The sequence below is a fragment of the Gobio gobio genome (assembly GCF_949357685.1).
Source record: "Gobio gobio genome assembly, chromosome: 2".
Taxonomy (NCBI): Eukaryota; Metazoa; Chordata; class Actinopteri; order Cypriniformes; family Gobionidae; genus Gobio; species Gobio gobio.
In genome coordinates this window covers 57,364,210-57,383,541 of record NC_137098.1, presented here as the reverse complement: position 1 = coordinate 57,383,541, position 19,332 = coordinate 57,364,210, and the positions used below count along the sequence as shown (strand labels likewise).

Sequence of the window (19,332 nt, the reverse complement as noted above, 5' to 3'; positions counted from 1 at the left end):
CGCTTTCAAAAATTCGCCGTCCAACCTGTAGAAGAATATTGAGGTGTGATTTCTGGTGAAAGCTTGAAATGGAAACTGTCAGTTTTTTTAGGTTTTTGTTAGATCTAAAGTTTCAGTATTGCAGTGTTAATTTTGTTGACGAAGATGTTAGGGAGGGACGATTTGGGGAGAGATCCAGTCAGAACTGATGTGACCAATACACACAAAATAATGTCAAAATGTCAGTTTTGGCGAGTATAAAGAATATTTACACAGTTGATGTGGGAGAATATCAGATTTGTATCAGTGTATTGGATCCGTGCATTCAGCCTTAAAGTGACAGAAGCTTTGTACCTATTAAACAAGTAAAAATTAATATTCATACAAAATAAAATTCATACAGCAATGCAACAACAATAAAAGAATGCGTTGACATAAAAAAGTAAATTTACTTTTGATACTTAAGTACTTTTAAAAGCAAGTACTTCTGTACTTTTACTTAAGTAAAAATCAGTTTTTACAACTTTCACTTGTAACAGAGTAATATTTGACCAGTGGTACTTTTACTCAAGTAATGGAGTTGTGTTCTTTGTCCACCTCTGCACAAGAGACTAGGGTAGCACATGACATGATCACCAGAGGGCATGGAAACCGTGAAAGCTCCATTCAAACTTATAATTATAAATATATTTTAAAATTTCAGTCTCATGTGTCTTATCTATATTTAATTACTACAAACAAACCATATACTTTTTAAAGAAGAAAGTAAAAGTAAAGAAGAAAGTTTGAAAATCTCAGATGTTCAGTATTTAAATATAATATCTATATCTTTATATATATATATATATATATATATATATATATATATATATATATATATATATATATATATATATATATATATATATATATATATATATATATATATATATATATATATAATATCTGTATTTTGAGTTGGTCTTCATTCTGTCATCTGTTTGCATACTGAGATTCCTTCAAGAAATGCAAATCGACTTACACATTTAACACAATAAATAAGGCTTGAGATGTGTAAACTAACACAGACTCTATGATTCTGCACTGCGACAGTTGCGTTCATTGATGTTATAAGCATTGTGGATCCTCTATTAAATTAAGTGACCTATCAATGGATGCAGATCACTGGCGAGGGGGGAAACACAGTGTTGATTCGGCGTGGAAAAGAAATGATTTCTCCATCCCTACAGCACTCTTCACTATCACGTCCCCCTCTCCTGTGACAACCGTGACAACACACCATGACGATCACAGAAATTGCCTATTATAGATGACAGTTCCGCTAAAGTTAATGCACAAAATGCCCCCATGTTTTCAAAAACGTATTGCACAGGTCAGACAGAGAGTCTTTAGAAGAACAGGATGTAGAGCGTGGATAATCAGGATAAGGATAAATGCACATATATACAGTATACCTGCATTTGTGCTTATAATATCTGCATTCCGAATTGCAATTGAATTCTTTTATTTAGCAATTCTTGATAATATTAAGAAATGTTTCTTGAGCACCAAATTAGAATGATTTCTGAAGGATTTTAAATACACCTAAGCTGAAAGCCTTATTAAACCATCCTATCAAATATTTAAAAGCACACAACCACCCACTTTGTCTGATCGACCACTGTGGAAATTTTGGAACACATCTCCACACATTATTCAGAGACTATTTAAGAGTCTTTTCTGATTTATAATGCATATCATTTTGCAGCACACTTGGGATTGCATTACACCTTAAGGTCAATAACTTCTCACTGTATCAAATATAGCTAGGTGATTGCGATGACAGTTGTTTCAGAGGCAGAGCAAGTTATGATATTAATGTTTTATAATAACATTCACAATAACTTGCAATTCTGATCTTCTGGGCCAAGTTTTAGCTGAATATTTCTCCTCACCTAGAATGATCCAGAAACACAACCCCCAAATAATCTAAACATGTCTATAATGAGAATTCTGACCATGGACTCAATGTTCTACAAAATTGAATCTCACCAGTTCATAAATAACAAAAACTGTTTTTTGTATAATCTACATGTTCTCACCCCTATCATTATCAAAGCACGTCCAGACCGCGTCAGCTTCTATCATGGTTAATGGTGTTACGACAAGAGGGACTGAGCCATTTCACTGGCATGAAATTGATTTAGTGCACTGCCTTTAGGGGGCTAATAATGACCCCTCATCTCTGCGTGACACACACCTTCATCTCCATTTCATATAGCCTTAAGAGGGAGAGAATGGGTGTTTATCAATGTCCCCTATTCCCTATATAATAAAGTTGAGATGGGCCGTATCTGTCTGGTGAATAGCATTGAAAGGCTAAGTGTTTTTACTATGTAGTACTTATGTTGGAAAAAGAGGTTCTTTACAGCAGCTCAATCACAGAGAAGCTTAGCATATCAACAGGCTACTGCAAACACAGACCATACTACAAACATTTATTTTCACCAGGGTTATGTGTAATTCAGAACTGAACAGAGAATACAATTTAAACTCCAGAATTTGAATTCAATTTGAATAGAGAAAACAAACACGGCACACAATTGTAATTCAAATTTCAAAGTAAGGATTTACTTTAAATTAAATTTAAATTAAGAATAAATTAAGAATTTATTTTGAATTGAAAATTAACTTACAGCAATTTTAACCAAATAATGTCTGTCAATCCTGTTTGAAAGTTTTTAATAGTTAATAGTTATGGATGGATGGATGGACAGACAGACAGACAGACAGTTGTTGGATAGACAGATAAATGGATTTATAGACATGGATGGATAGTTGGATGGATGGTTGGATGGATGGATGGACAGACGGAGTTCAATGCAAGTCTGATCACTTAAAAAAGGAATAACACATTTTTCCTCACTAAGCCACAAAATTTGAGGTATCATTCATGTCTGTAGTGCAAACTGTGCAGGATCAGTAATGCGTCAAAGTTGGACGGATGGATGGATGGATGGATGGATGGATGGATGGATGGATGGATGGATGGATGGATAGATGGACGGACAGACGGAGATCAGTGGGTGGGTGGATGGATGGACAGACGAGGGGCAGACAGACAGTTTGACAGACAGGTAAAATGATATATAGAGATGGATGGAGGAATGGACGGACAGATAGATGGATGGAATGACAGATATATAGAGATGGATGAATGGACAGATGGAGATGGGTGGATGGATGGATGATAGACTGATACGAATAGCCAGACGGCCGTATGGATAGATAGACTGATGGATGGATGGACATGGATGGACAGACAGATGGATAGACTGATGGATGGATGGATGGATGGATGGATATATAGGGATGGATGGATGGACAGATTTGTGGAAGAACACTTCATTTCCCATAATGCATTGAATTTCTTTGAATTGCAATTCACTAAATTCTTCTTCCTGTCATTCCAATTCAAATCCTAGTTCAACTTCCTGTGTATTGTGGCCAATTCAATTCAAATTCCATCTTTTGAACTGAAAATGAGACAATTATTCAATTCTGAATTTTGCACAACCCTGAAATGTTCATTTTCTGCGGGTGGGGGGAATGTGAACATCTATGCAGAGCTCAGCTCAAATCCATGATATGTCTATAGGATGTTTTGGGTGGTTGGATACTATCCAATTTCAAAATCTGTTCTGTCTACGGGGGTTTCCCCCGTTTTAAAGTCCACTAAGCAAAATAATGCAAGTCTGATCACTTAAAAAATGAATAACACATTTTTCCTCACTAAGCCACACAATTTGAGGTATCATTCATGTCTGTAGTGCAAACTGTGCAGGATCAGTAATGTGTCAGTTTTTATATGTAGGGTTTCAGGTTTGTTTAAATGCCTTAGCAAACACCACTTACAATACCAAATACTGCTATAGTCAGGCTTAATGGGTTCATATTGGCACTGTGTATGAGCTAGGGAGCACTTAAGCAACAAATGAACCTGAAACAATGATAAAATACGAGATGAGCAAGGATTTTTTCGGAACAGAGGTGTTTTCCATCTCAAGAGGGGTATATGTTCATTTTTATTACCAAAATGATGTGATTATGGATACTCGTTCAGTCACTGGTAGGGCAGGAATGTGGTTGAAAAAGCACTGTGTATTAATTCAATGGGGAAAGTATCCTTTTAAACCCCAATCATAATGGAGTGAAGTGCTTTTCAAAATTGAAAATGGAGCTGAATGACCCTGTTTCACTTTCAAGGATGGGTAAAAAAAAAGGCAGCTCTTTTTGGTCTGATCTTGACATTAGAAAGTGGTTATTGTTCCGTATCAGCGACAGCTTCAGAGTGTGCAAAGCCGTCTGTCAAAGAAACTTCATGTCAGCGTTGTTTCAGACATGTTCGCGGGAGTCTTCGCATTTGAGCTGTTGTTCTATGTGTGGCTCTATTGACTGCTTCATTTGCTGGGGCAAGGTGAGTCAGTGACGCGTGAAATCTTTGGGTTTGATGATGTGTGCTAAACAGCCCTTGGCTTGCTGCGGTAATGTAGCCGAGGAAGGTTTAAGCCCTTGTGACAGCGATGATAAGATCTTAATAGGCAGGTGAGCTATCAGGGCAAAGAGCATGGAGGGGAAGCAAAGGGGAGGGTTTTCGCAGTGATGCTAAAATAAACCCTGTCATATGCAGTTAGTGATGTTAAGATCATGCGTCATCATAACTCAGTCTTCCTCCCCAATATTGGGAAAAAAGCATATCTCATGTCATTTCAGATGTCTGATGATGACATTAAGATGTAACCAAGCACACTATATAATATATACAATTAGTTTGGGTTCAGTAAGATAATAGTTTTTTTTTGTAATATTATTTTTTTTTTTCACCAATGATGCATTACATTGCTAAAATGTGACAGTAAAGACTTTCAGGGTTACCAGGGTTATGTGTAATTCAGAACTGAATTGAGAATGCTATTTAGACTTGGATGGATGGATGGATGGATGGATGGATGGATGGATGGATGGATGGATGGATGGATGGATGGATGGATGGATGGATGGATGGATGGATGGATGGATGGATGGATTGACGGACGGATGGACGGATGGACTGACAGATAGCTGGATAGAGTGATTTGATGGATTAGACAGACGGGATGGATGGATGGATGGATGGACACAGATAGCTGGATAGAGTGATTAGATGGATTAGACAGACGGGGATGTAAGGATGTACGGATGAATTGACAGACAGACAGCTGGATAGAGTGATAGATGGATGGATGGACGGACAGAGAGCTGGATAGAGTGATTAGATGGATATATAGAGATGTATGGACAGACAGACAGAGGGAGATGGATGGATGGATGGATGGATGGGCTGAGAGAAAGTTGGATAGACTGATAGATGGATATACTGTATAGAGATGGATGGATGGATGGATGGATTATACACTATATAATATATATTATTAGTTTGGGGTAACTAGGATATAAATTATTTTTATTCACCAAGGATGCATTAAATTGTTTGAAAGTGACAGTAAATACTTTCATAAGATTTCTATGTCAAATAAATACAATTTCAGTCCTGAAACAAACATTTTAAATATGTTTTTTTTTTTTATTACCGTTTTTACCGTTTTTTTTTTTTTAATCAAATAATAAATGCTGCTTTGGCGAGCAAAACAAACTTTGTTATACTTTCCAATAAGGTTACATTTGTTAACATTTGTAACATGAAATTAATTAACGTTAACAAATAAAATTATAATAAATACTGTAACATTTTTTGCTCATTAATGCAAAGTTAATGTTAGGTAATGCAAATACTGGGACCGTATTTTGTGTTACTGAGACTTCTTTCAAAAACATGTTAAAAAAAAACAACCCGTGCTCACTTCATTCACTTCTATTCAAACATATGCAGACGTTTTGTCTTTTGCTGCATAGCATCACTCACGTTTGTTGGAATCTGACCTACAAATTCACATAGTGAGAATATGTCCTGACCTCTTGGCTTAATAAAGTGAATACAAAGCTTCTAAGCTTTCACAAAGTGAAACAGAATGTAGAGTGTATTTTAACTTTTAAATGTATCATTTGTTATTTGAGATGTACTATTTATTAAAATCAGAATCCCTAGAGCATCATAACATCATATCCGAATAATTCTGAATGCAGTTGCACATAGCCGAAGTTAGTAATTATCATAATACCCATCCAAAACATCTGCTTATGAGCACTTTCTGCATTAGAGCACATGCAGCAATGCAGCATTTTTATGCAGAACCTAAAGGGGTCATGCCATAGATTTGTTTTAATATTGTTTTTAGTTTTTTTTGCATAAATATTATTCCATAATATAGCCATATATTCACAAAAAAAAGATTATTTATACATTAATGATTACAGCTTGTTGTGATTGGCTAACGTCATTGCATAGGAAAAACATAAATATAAACCTGTATTTACATACAAAGCATAATGACATTTTTTACAGTTTGCAACGTAGCTTCTATCCAATACAGAGCTAATACAGTTGGCTGATTGATCTTTCAACAAAAGTTTCCATTACACTGCGCCTCTTTTACAAATCAATCTGCAATCAAATGCTCTGAACAAACACATAACCCTTTCGACAGGGTCCAGGATGCCAATAAACATAATCCATCCACTTTTTCCGTAACACTTGTGTCCTTCTGAAGTCTGTACAGAGATGCAAATTAGCCGTTTAAACAGGACCCATAAAAGCGAACGTTCTTTTACTTTTCTTTTTCCAGTAGTTTTTTGTTGTTTTTTGAAAACGTTCTAATTTAAGGATCAATATCTGGATGAAAACAGCACACAGGTTTTACACACGAATATGCGTGTGCGCAGTTAGTGAATGAGACCCGATGTATCTGTAATGTCACTTCTATATCATTGGGGGGGGGGGGGGGGGGTGAAGCAAGCTGATTATATTACAGATCTGAGACTGGACAAAATGTCTGATTATAATTCAGATAAAACAATGACCGTAAGATCAGACACAAGACAGAAGCTCACTTAAAACATCATGTCCTGAGACAGGAAATGAATGCATTATATGGAATTCAGTTCAATAAAACATCTTAAATATCCCCAGCGGAAATGTTGTTGCTTGAAAACAACATTTCCTGTGTACTTTCTTCTTGGTAATGCAAATCAATTATTTTCTTATTGGCCTTTTTGATTGATAGGGGACAGGAACTGAACAGAAGTTTCCCTCCACAGAAACAGGAAATTGTTCAAGCAAAGACCAAACGCTTCCATTTCAAATGTATGCACATTTAAATTAAAAATGGAGACTAGATACAATCAAGCCGCTCTTTGTACCGAGAAAAAAATGTAGGTATTTAGGTCTTATTTCAACAGTTGTTGTTTTATACAAGGATGTGAGGGTAATTTATATGCGATAATCTGTGGTTGTATTACTGTGGTTCGACAAACACCAAGGTTGTTGATTAAAATCTTAAAGAAAATTTTTAAATTGAGCAAAATTTAGGTTCTTTCTGAGCACTGCCAAGTGCAATAGGGCCAAAATCGAATCAAGTAAAGTGTTAAAAATGAGCATTATTATGACAGCAAAAGGCAGGCTATTCATTAACGCTTTGCATCCTTGCCATAATGTTGCAATATGGTCATGTTACAGAAACAAACTTAGACACCGTAATGCTCAAAATAATTAATTGGTTTGAGTAGGCAAAGTAAAAATGAAACAAATGAATTCAATCAACTTTTATGAGTATTTCTTTGGAGTTCATGAAACATTGTAAGTAATATGAATTGTTTCATTGTTTTGAGTTTTGAGTTTTATGAACGTGTTTCTTTTCATTTAGACAAACTTACATTTAAAGGGGTGATGAATTGAGAAATCATCTTTCCTTTGAGCCTTTGGTATATAAAAGTACATCATGATATAAGAATATCCTGTAAGTTTCAGAGCTGAAAACGTCCTTGTTAGTCAAAGAAAAGCTTTTATTGACACCTGGCCCAGAAAACGAGAGATCTCAGAATATGTCGACCATTGACATAATAGGATGCAGAAGCGCCGCCTCAAGCCTGCCCACGACTCGTGGAGCTAAACGGATCGCGCTACCGAGCAATAAACATGCCGGTTCCAGCTCATAAGACATTGCATTTGTTCGCTTCATTTCACAGCGGAATCGATTCTAAACAAGATAGAGGTCGAGACTGGATTTGCAGAAATATTGAGATTAAAACACAATGCTGTGCCTTCTATATTGGATCCGACAGGAACGGTGCAACACATTTATGTGAGTAAAACATGTTTTTGTTATACGTGTTAGTATTGCATTGGTACAGATCGTCTGATATCTATTGATTACATACCTTAGCACGCTGTCACAGGCTGGAGAAGGTGTTATTGGTTCATTCGTCAGACTCGAACTTGTAATGCCAGCTCGCAAAGCCCAGAGTCCCGGGGCTATGGGCTATGTGTTTTTCAGACTGGCTATCACAGACGGGCTATATTGAAATAACATTCCTTTCTTGCACGCGCGCACGTGTGTGTGTGTGTACGGTTCGCGGTTATATTCACTGATGAACGTTTCTCCAGACGCTTCCAAAACAATTCCTCACGTATACTGACAGGGGAGCGGAAACACCATTAAATATGCAAATCTTATCCAATCCTAGCTGTTGGAGTTTACTTCCAAGTCAGAGAGCCTCAAAACCAAGGCAGAAAATAGCCTATTACTTATTCATTATGATGTTGAATGTAAAAACCACGCAAACGTCATAAGTTGACCTCAGACAACAGTATAAAAAATTTTAAAAAGCCAGTTCATGACACCTTTAACTGAAACTGGGCTGGGATTTCGATTTCCCAGCACGCTTTTGCCATGACACTCAAAAGGAAGAGTAAATGCTAAAATTAAGTGTTATATAATGTTTTTTTTGTGCAAGATTAATGTTAAGTGGGAGATTTAGTGTTTTAATGCTTTGCTATGCTAATTTAGAAGATGTTCTGTTATATAGGTCTTTTGGGGGTTATCATCATGGTGACAAGTGGAGCATTAGCTTGGTTTGAGAACAGATATATGTTAAATGTTTTTTTTATTGCTGTACTCTTTCAACAATTGCTATGATAATGTTATCAAAGCATTGTGTTAACAATTAGCATTTGTTGAATTCCCACTAGTAAAAATATTTAAATTGAGATTACGTGATCATTTTAAGTTAAATGTATGAATTAACTTACTCAAAATGTTCAAGATAAGAGCAATTAAAATGTATGAGTACAAAATTGACAGTTCTTTGCTGAACACAGAAGAAGATATTTTGAAGAATTGACTTCCATAGTATGGAAAAACAAATTATTACGGAAGTCAATGTGGCCCAACAACTTGAGGGTGAGTAAATGATGACAGAATTTTCATTTTTGTGTGAACTACGTCTTTAAGAAATAATTACAGAATAGTCTGAATAGTCCATTTAGTAAATAGATTAGGGAAATTAAAAAAAAAAAATGTATCTCAAAATGCTCTAAAATTAAGAATACTGTTATCCCTCTCTCGAATTTTACCACTTTACAAACTCTCAATTTCAACAAAACACTGAAGTGAAGACTGAGCCATATTATGAATTGCAGATTTACCAATTGCAGAAGTGCCCTGAAAAGCAAGCCAAATCAATCGGACGTTGTGCAGCACAACATCCATTTATGATCTGATGATTTAATAGCAATCTCATGGTACAAACACAAAAAAGCAAGGAAAACGCACACACAACACACACAAAATCAGATTATACTGCCTGCCCCAAAATAGTCTGTGATCAAACTCCAACTGCAAAAAAAAAGGCTCCAGAATGATTGAGTGAAGCCAAAATCCAATACAGCTCAATCTGAGGTAATGGCTGCCTAAGACCTCCAGCTGATTTCAAGAGAAAAACAGTACAAGTGGTGTATTGTGGGAAGGCCAGCGTTCTGAAAAGGGCTTGTATTGACGTCACACTTTGAGTGTCAATGCTTTTATGCCTCTTCAAACTTGCCAATGAGCGTGAGACAAAATGAGCCGTTCCTCTCAGATTGAACGGAGCTTCTATTCTCTGTCTCTCACAGCACTGTCATAAAGAAAGAGAGAGTGTTTCCTGTTTTGACACATATTTGAGAAAAGAGCAGGGTCAAGAGGGTTATGCATAGACCAACGTGTTTTTGTTGGTTTAGGGGTGTAATCTTTAAAAAGCAAAGATGGATATGAGGTCTGCATAAAATAATTTTCTGTCATTTGTTTCCTCTTTGACATACTGCCTCGGACACATAGTCATTAATGGAAGGCAGAGTGAAGTCAGGACAATGCTGGAAAAAGATGCAAGTCTCCGCTATATAACTGCGATGGTATAGCTGGATATAATTAATAACTGCATTATAATTTCCCTTATTCAGATGACAAAAGTGATTGAAATGTAAACTGCACACTTACAGAGGTTATCCCATATCTAAAAAATTGCATATAGATTTGGAACAAAATGACTGAGTAAATGATGGCAGAAATTGTATTTTGAACATCAGGCATCCCTAAAAGAACCTTCCATTTGTTGTCACATCATCGTCATAAGTTTTTGTTTTATTGTATTATTTTTGTGGTACTGCCCACTCCTACTACAAACGTAGGTTTGAATAAAAACCGAATCTCTGAAAAAAACACCACAGTGATATAAACTATAATATTAGCAGAGAAAGTCAGGCTAACCAAAGAAAGACTCGCAGGCATTTCCGCCAACTGCCTCCCCAAGGTCTGAGACTGGAGGATGCATTCAACTCAAATTCTATTCACACAAACCCACACAGCACAAACCAAACCCTATCTGACTAATGATGTGCCAGACCACTGTTTAAAAGCAGGCACTAAACATAGCCCAAAACTAAAGCCGAGAACTATTATGTTACCGAGTCCCTCGGGGTGATTGACAACTGAAAGACTGAGGAAATCTATTGTGTTGCTTCGAGAAAGGGCGAAAATGATTACGTTTTCTCTACTTTTGCTTTTTGCCACTGCGAATAAAATATTCAAAGTCAACATGAAATCAAAATGGACCCTTTTACTTGAAGACACATTAAGGCACAAATGTTTGTCTTTTACAATCTTTTACCAAAATATAATAACTTGCTCTAAACTGAGACCACTTTTCATGATCCAATCAATTCCCTATAAAACTCCATCCAACCAAAAATCCATTGAATATCCATCAGAACTTAAAATATGGATTCAAATGTTGCCTTAAAGGAGAATTTAACATGAAGGAAATCTACCAGAATACTCTATTCATACCTTTTATCCCAAATTTGTTACGTCGGCTATACTTGTTGATGAGGACGAAAATCACAATGAGGAAGACGCAACCAAAGCCAGCCAAACCAACCGCAACCGACATCTACAAGAAAAAACAACAACAATAAAGCAGTCAATGACACGGCTTCGTCTGCAGAAAAAAACAATCGAAATTAATCGAAACTTCAGCCTTTTTCAGACAGAAAGGACATCTTACTCCGAATGAATCTTCTTCGGGTCTCTTCGCCTCATCTTCAGGTGTTGGAGCTACAGGAAAAAGAAATGACATTGCACAATTGAGGAGGCCAAAAAATGCTTTCATTTTTGCAGAGCAAGCATGAAAAGCATGATGCATAAATTGTTTTCGCTAATTAAAATGAAGCTGAAATAAAATATATAATATAGTATTACATGAAAAATTTGAAAATAAGAAATGTTGCCTTATCAACTGAAATAAAATAGGTTGGTAACACTTTAGTATGGGGAACACATATTCACTATTAACTATGACTTTTGCCTCATTAAAGGGATAGTTCACCCAAAAATGAAAATTAGCCCATGATTTACTCACCCTCAAGTCATCCTAGGTGTATATGACATTCTTCATTCAGACGAATAAAATCTAAGTTATATTAAATAATTCCTGGCTCTTCCAAGCTTTATAATGGCAGTGAATTGTTGTTTCGTTTTTGAAGTCCATAAAAGTGCATCTATCCATCATATACGGCACCAAGGGGTTAATAAGGCCTTCTGAAGCGAAGCGATGCATTTGTGTAAGAACAATATCCATATTTAAAACTTTATAAAGTAAAATATCTAGCTTCCGCCAGAACGGAAAAAAGCATAACTGGTGTGCAATGTCGTCAGACGTAGCATAAGCATTTTACACTTTTTACGTAAGTTGAATACGGAAGGCAATCTGGCAGAAGCTAGATATGTATTTTACTTTATAAAGTATTTTTCTTACACAAACGCATCGCTTCGCTTCAGAAGCACAATTCACTGCCATTATAAAGCCTGGAAGAGGCAGAACTTGTTTAATATAAATATACTATATATATATATACTATATATATATAGTATATATTATATATAATATATATATAATATATACTCACCTAAAGGATTATTAGTGACACCTGTTCAATTTCTCATTAATGAAATTATCTAATCAACCAATCACATGGCAGTTGCTTCAATGCATTTAGGGGTGTGGTCCTGGTCAAGACAATCTCCTGAACTCCAAACTGAATGTCAGAATGGGAAAGAAAGGTGATTTAAGCAATTTTGAGCATGGCATGCGATTGTTGGTGCCAGACGGGCCGGTCTGAGTATTTCACAATCTGCTCAATTACTGGGATTTTCAAGCACAACCATTTCTAGGGTTTACAAAGAATGGTGTGAAAAGGGAAAAACATCCAGTATGCGGCAGTCCTGTGGGCGAAAATGCCTTGTTGATGCTAGAGGTCAGAGGAGAATGGGCCGACTGATTCAAGCTGATAGAAGAGCAACTTTGACTGAAATAACCACTCGTTACAACCGAGGTATGCAGCAAAGCATTTGTGAAGCCACAACACACACAACCTTGAGGTGGATGGGCTACAACAGCAGAAGACCCCACCGGGTACCACTCATCTCCACTACAAATAGGAAAAAGAGGCTACAATTTGCACAAGCTCACCAAAATTGGACAGTTGAAGACTGGAAAAATGTTGCCTGGTCTGATGAGTCTCGATTTCTGTTGAGACATTCAGATGTTAGAGTCAGAATTTGGCGTAAACAGAATGAGAACATGGATCCATCATGCTTTGTTACCACTGTGCAGGCTGGTGGTGGTGGTGTAATGGTGTGGGGGATGTTTTCTTGGCACACTTTAGGCCCCTTAGTGCCAATTGGGCATCGTTTAAATGCCATGGCCTACCTGAGCATCGTTTCTGACCATGTCCATCCCTTTATGACCACCATGTCCCTATCCTCTGATGGCTACTTCCAGCAGGATAATGCACCATGTCACAAAGCTCAAATCATTTCAAATTGGTTTCTTGAACATGACAATGAGTTCACTGTACTAAAATGGCCCCCACAGTCACCAGATCTCAACCCAATAGAGCATCTTTGGGATGTGGTGGAATGGGAGCTTCGTGCCCTGGATATGCATCCCACAAATCTCCATCAACTGCAAGATGCTATCCTATCAATATGGGCCAACATTTCTAAAGAATGCTTTCAGCACCTTGTTGAATCAATGCCACGAAGAATTAAGGTTCTGAAGGCGAAAGGGGGTCAAACACAGTATTATATATATATATATATATATATATATATATATATATAATTATTATAATTTTTTTAATTTAACTCCGTCTGAAAGAAGAATGTCATACACACCTATAGGATGACTTGAGGGTGAGTAAATAATTGGCTAATTTTCATTTTTGGGTGAACTAACCCTTTAAACTCCTAATTTACTGCTTGTTAATAGTTAGTAAATTAGTTTTTGTAGCGTTTAAGTTTAGGTATTGGGTAGGATTTAGGGATGTAGAATATGGTCATGCAGAATAAGGCATTAATATGTGCGAAGTACTAATAAACAGCCAGCATCGAAGTAATATGTATGCTAATAAACGACTAGTTAATAGCAAGATTTGAACCCTAAAAGTGTTAACAATAAGTTTAAGTTGTACTACTAAAACTACTCAAACTAAAACTGAAAAAGAAAGCTAAATAGAAGTATTAAACTAATAAAAACAACAGCACATAACAAAATCACTAAAACTTAAACTAAGCTGAAAATATAAAAATATTAATTAATTCAAAATATTAATAAATGTTATAATATTAAATAAATAATACTAGAATAACACTGATGCAGAGGAGAGCAAGGCTAGAAATGTTTGAAAATCAAACTATTGTTTTGCCCAATATATATTATAATTAATGTCAAATATGTCAACCAATAACCAACAACAATAAATATAAGAGAATGTTTATACTATATATAAAAAGTAATTTCGTCTTGTATGCCAGTGTGATTCACAACTTCATAATATCCTTATTTTAAAGAAATAAATCTAATTTAATTAGACTTTTGACTCAATAACTAAGATTTCAATATATAGGGGGGAGCAGGGCTAGTTGTAATATAGGGAAATTGTCACAGGGTTCTGTGACAATTTCCCTATATTACAACTAGCCCTGCTCCCCCCTATATATTGAAATCTTTCACTTCTTTACTAGACATGTCTATTTCATTTCACTTCTTGGCTACATTTATGATGCTGCCTGAAAGCCACATTGTTTGTAAGGGAGGGTTTTGTCTCAACCTGTGTGGCTTGTTCACAAGTGTCAGAGAGGAATTGCCATTTAATTGAACCGTAATAGCAGAGGTGCAGCAGGGCTCACATATTGCTGCATCATACACCCAAAGCACGAGCCGTCCTCCGCTGGAAACAATTACACCGTCATGAAATCTTAATGCATAGAGCTTGTATACGTGTCCAATACATGCTACAATTCATGAGGGCTATTCTTCAGTTTACCTCTGTAAACTGTCATTAGGGGTGTCCTCTTTTACAGACGCTAGACAAAAAGGAAGACTTCACATGTTGAACGGTGGTTACTATGTAATGCGTTCTTGTTTGCTAAGTTCTGTGTGCACTTGAGAAGACCTAGTGAGATAACGCTTGAAAGATGATATTGTCTTATCAAATCCTTCAATGCTATATTTCAGGTCATTGATCATAGTGTATTTGAAAATAAATATTTGTTATGATTTGAACAAGCCAGAACAAGGACATGAGATGTGACCAATATGTTTTGTCTGTCTGTATGCTTTATGTCAAAAAGAGAGGCACTTACGGTATTCAATTATTACGTCTACCAAAAGAACAGCAAGAGGAGAAAAGAAAAAAAGAGAAAATGTTGTAAATACATATAAATGGTTCATATATACACACAGTACATGTCAAAAGTTCGAAAGCACAATTTTTTTATGTTTTTGAAACAAGTCTCTTATGCTCACCAAGGCTGCATTTATTTAATGAGAAATATAGTAAAACGTTAACATTCCGAAATGTTAAGCTGAGTTTTCCAGTCTTCAGAAATCATTCATGATCCTGATTTCCTTCAGAAATCATTCTAATATGCTGATTTGATGCTCAGGAAACATATCATCTTCTTCTTCTTCTTCTTCTTCTTCTTCTTCTTGAAAACAGTGGTGCTGCTTAACATTTTTGTTGAAATGGTGATCCTTTTTTCAGGTTTTTGTGACACATAGAAGGTTCAATGAACAGCATTTATTAAATGTATTTATTACATTTATTAACACATATATTAAATAGAAATCTTGTGATGCTAAAAATTCAGCTTTGACCAGAGTAATAAATCAATTTTTTAAACATTAAAATAGAAAGCAATTATTTTAAATTTTAACAATATTTCACAATATTACTGTTTTATTTTATTTTTGATTAAATAAATGCAGCCTTAGTGAGCATAAGAGACTTCAAAAACATAAATAAAATTATAATGTTTCCAAACTATATATATAGATATATAGTTCTCAGGATATATCAGAATAAAAAAATGAATAAATATCAAAGCAAATATTCACACCTCATTATAAATGATAAATTACATTGTGTATACTTACCGTCATCCTCAATGAACGGTGGCTCGAGGAAATAGCCGTGGACAGTTTTGGTAACTGACCCAAGGGAGTTATTGGCTACTAGGGTGTAGTATCCATTGTCATAATGTGTTGGGTTCTCAAAAGTCAAGCAGCCTTCCAAGTAATCTTGGTAGTACTCCATCTCCGTGTAGATATATTTGCTCTGCAGGATCTCACGATCCTTGTGGAACCAGCGCAGTGTGGGATGGGGAAAGCCCCTCACGGTGAACTCGATGCAGGTGTGATGGCGCCGTTCCGGCTCGTCTAGCTTCAGGATTACTGGCGGAACTGATGAGAAAATAAAAATGGAGGGTTTATAAGAAGACGACTGGGGCTTTATGGAACAGATACAGGGCAGAATCAGTGAAACACACAGATTTCCCACCAAGGCATCAAATCTACTATGAAATGCACATAAATGGTTTTGGGGTTTTTTGCCTTTAAATTTGGTAGGATGCTACATATGCACTATATATTGACAATAATAACAAATCTATAATTGATGATGATAGTAACAAGTAATGTTCTTGAGCAGCAAATCAGCATATTAGAATGAGCTCTGAAGGATCATGTGACACTGAAGACTGGAGTAATGATGCTGAAAATTCAGCTTTACCAACACAAGAATAAATTACATAACTGCAATGTGTGTGTGTGTGTGTGTGTGTGTGTGTGTGTGTGTGTGTACGTGCATTTTATTCCTTCAGATGTATAAATCTCTGTTCACTTTCCTTGTATGGAAAACAGACATCTTCTTTTATGTTTCACAGTCACAGATAACATAAAATAAAATAAAACGGGGAACATGAGAGTAACAACAAGCACAATGACGTGAGTGAGTAAATCATAAAAGTTCTACTCCTTTAATGTAAGTTTCCATTTCCTTAATATAACAGGAGAAAGACCCAAGAAAGACTCACTTTTTCTTTTGTGAAATGCATAGATTTCATAACAAAGGAGTTGCTGTCAAGTAAAAAGCAGGACCAGCTCAGGCCCACTGTTATGTTAATATGCGCTTTACGTTTATAAATTGGGTCTCCAATGAAAAATGGACAGATTTTAAATTGACAGACGGACAGCTCGTAATCTTGCTGTCACAGACTGTATATTATTGTCCACTATTCAAAGGTAAACCACATGCTAACGTCTTGTCCGACACTGTGCATTTGTTTGTCATTCAAATGAGAAGGCATCATTATTGTCAGCTGCCTTCTGTCGCCGAAGTGATTTGTGCTTGGCTGACTGATGAGACTAGACGAGAGATAGATCCCTCCTGTAGAGCGGCTCGGAACACATCCCGCCTAAACAGATGACATGTGTTTTAGAATCAGCATGCAGCAGCACCCTTGCTCTCAGCCTGTCTGCTCTCACTACTGCATGAGGCCTGTCATTTAGGGAGTCCTGCTGCAATCCCACCAGGAGAGAGAAAGAGAACGGTAGGGATGTGCATCCCATATGTGCATCTCATATTCCACAGCTTTTGATCGGAATGCAAAAATTCAACTGGTGCACTTTTCATTAGCATTATTAATGCGCCTAAGTGAAACAGAGCCGAACCTTTTGGCTTTGATGACACTGCACCCTATTGTGATTCTCAAATCGGATCTTTAGGACTGTTATGTAATGAAATGATATTTTTATATTATATATCAGATCAGATTATATATATTTATTCAACATTTCTTACTGGTTCACGAATCTGATTGGCTGAGAGCCTTTTCAAGCCATGCGATATTCCCCCAGTATCAGCGTTTCACCGTTTGTATCACTCCACTTGCGGCGACTGTCATAGCGGTAAGGCAAATCCACAATTTATTTTAAAAACATTTTACAAATACTACTGTTATTGTGTCACGGAATGTAATTTTAAGACTTTTTCAGGCGAGAATTTAGTTATTTAGACCTCAAATATGCAACTTATATATAAACATAGCGCATATTTGACAATTTGTTTAGTCGTTTTCAGAGATGTAAGCTCCAGACCGTAAGTGGCTGTTCAGCGCTCATGTACCCAAAGAGAACAGCTTTATCTCAGCCAGACCTTCAGGAATTTACTGCTGGCCCTTATGTAGATAGTGTTTTAACATGAGGTTTAATTCATTTTGGGTATATCAAGCGGGCAATCTTTGGTTTTATTAATCGAATTACTTGTTCCAGAGCAAATCGATTTGGCTGAGGGCAAAGTTCATTTTCATAACTTCATATTTTTATTTCACTGAAATCCTGTACTATAGCTAGCGCTGCTTTTGTACTTTTGACTGAGCTGCTTGCTTTGTTTATTTCCTATTGTACAACATTCTTACACTTTTAAAATAGCTAATATTGTTTATTTAAATAATAATTTTCAATAAATAGTATTTTATTTAAATAAAATGCCGTATTTGGTATTGAGAAAGGGTCCGTTTGTGATTTCAACTTCAAAGAAAGTTTATGAGTGAGTCAGTAGCAAAGACTTTTAGTATATTAAAAATGGACTTAAACAAGGTTGTAAACAATAAGACGCAACTTACAAATGCATTGAGCTAGCTAGCTCTGTCATGGGAAATCCCCTTAACTGTTAAAAGGACAAAGAGGGCGAACATTCAAACAGATTTTGTGATTATGAATACAAGATTGACGTGAAGAATATCAGCTAGATGCAGGTAATGCACTCGTTTAGTCGATCTCTCTCTCTCTCTCTCATAATACTCTACACTACATAAGACAATAAGCTTCACTGAAGGGACTCAACGTTCCTTCGTTACTAGTTCTAAAGTGACGTTTTAGAATCAGTAACGGAGGCTTACTAACGGAGGCCAAAAAACACCAGCATACATTTCAATGGAAGGGTCCACTCTTCAAAATGCATTTTTAATAAAAAATAAAAAAAATGTTATGGAAAAAATCCTGCTTTGTTTGCATGAGCATTTTTAAATCAATCATGTCCATTTTCTATGAAATATCGATTCTAATCAGTATTCTGACAATCTCCCCTGCAGCTACGACTCTTCCGCTGAATATGAGCCCTCCCTTGTCTCTCTCCATCAATCACAGGCGTTCTGGTGACTCAATATATATCCAGGAAGCGCATTACAGGCTTGGCGAGGTGTCAATCATAGCACCCATGGTTTTCTTTGGATAATGTCAGCCAAAGCCTAGCCAATGCCTTGCCAGCAAAGTTTTGATGGATGGACGTAGTAAACAATCAAAAGGCGCCATATTGCGCAATTTTATGTACACAGCATTGGTGAATACTACTCATGCTTACGTTTCCATTGACTCCAACGCTTCTGCCAGTTTATTGTACACAGCGCAGCTCGCTGAATGTATGAGTTTGTATCAACTAAATGAGTTTTTTTACAGTTTGTAAATTCTGTAAATAGTTGCTTTAGTTTTTCAGTAACTGTATAT

General features: G+C 36.3%; 1 protein-coding gene across 1 annotated transcript in view; it reads right to left on the bottom strand.

The window, feature by feature from the left end:
• The window catches only part of ntrk3b (neurotrophic tyrosine kinase, receptor, type 3b), a 190,113-nt gene that overhangs the window by 70,233 nt on the left and 100,548 nt on the right, over window positions 1-19,332 (bottom strand). The window contains exons 8-10 of the mRNA XM_079802197.1: window positions 15,910-16,230; window positions 11,491-11,540; window positions 11,274-11,376 (exon numbers count right to left, since the gene is read on the bottom strand). Coding sequence (XP_079658323.1) covers window positions 11,274-11,376; window positions 11,491-11,540; window positions 15,910-16,230 — 474 coding nt within the window. The remainder of the gene's footprint in view (window positions 1-11,273; window positions 11,377-11,490; window positions 11,541-15,909; window positions 16,231-19,332) is intronic.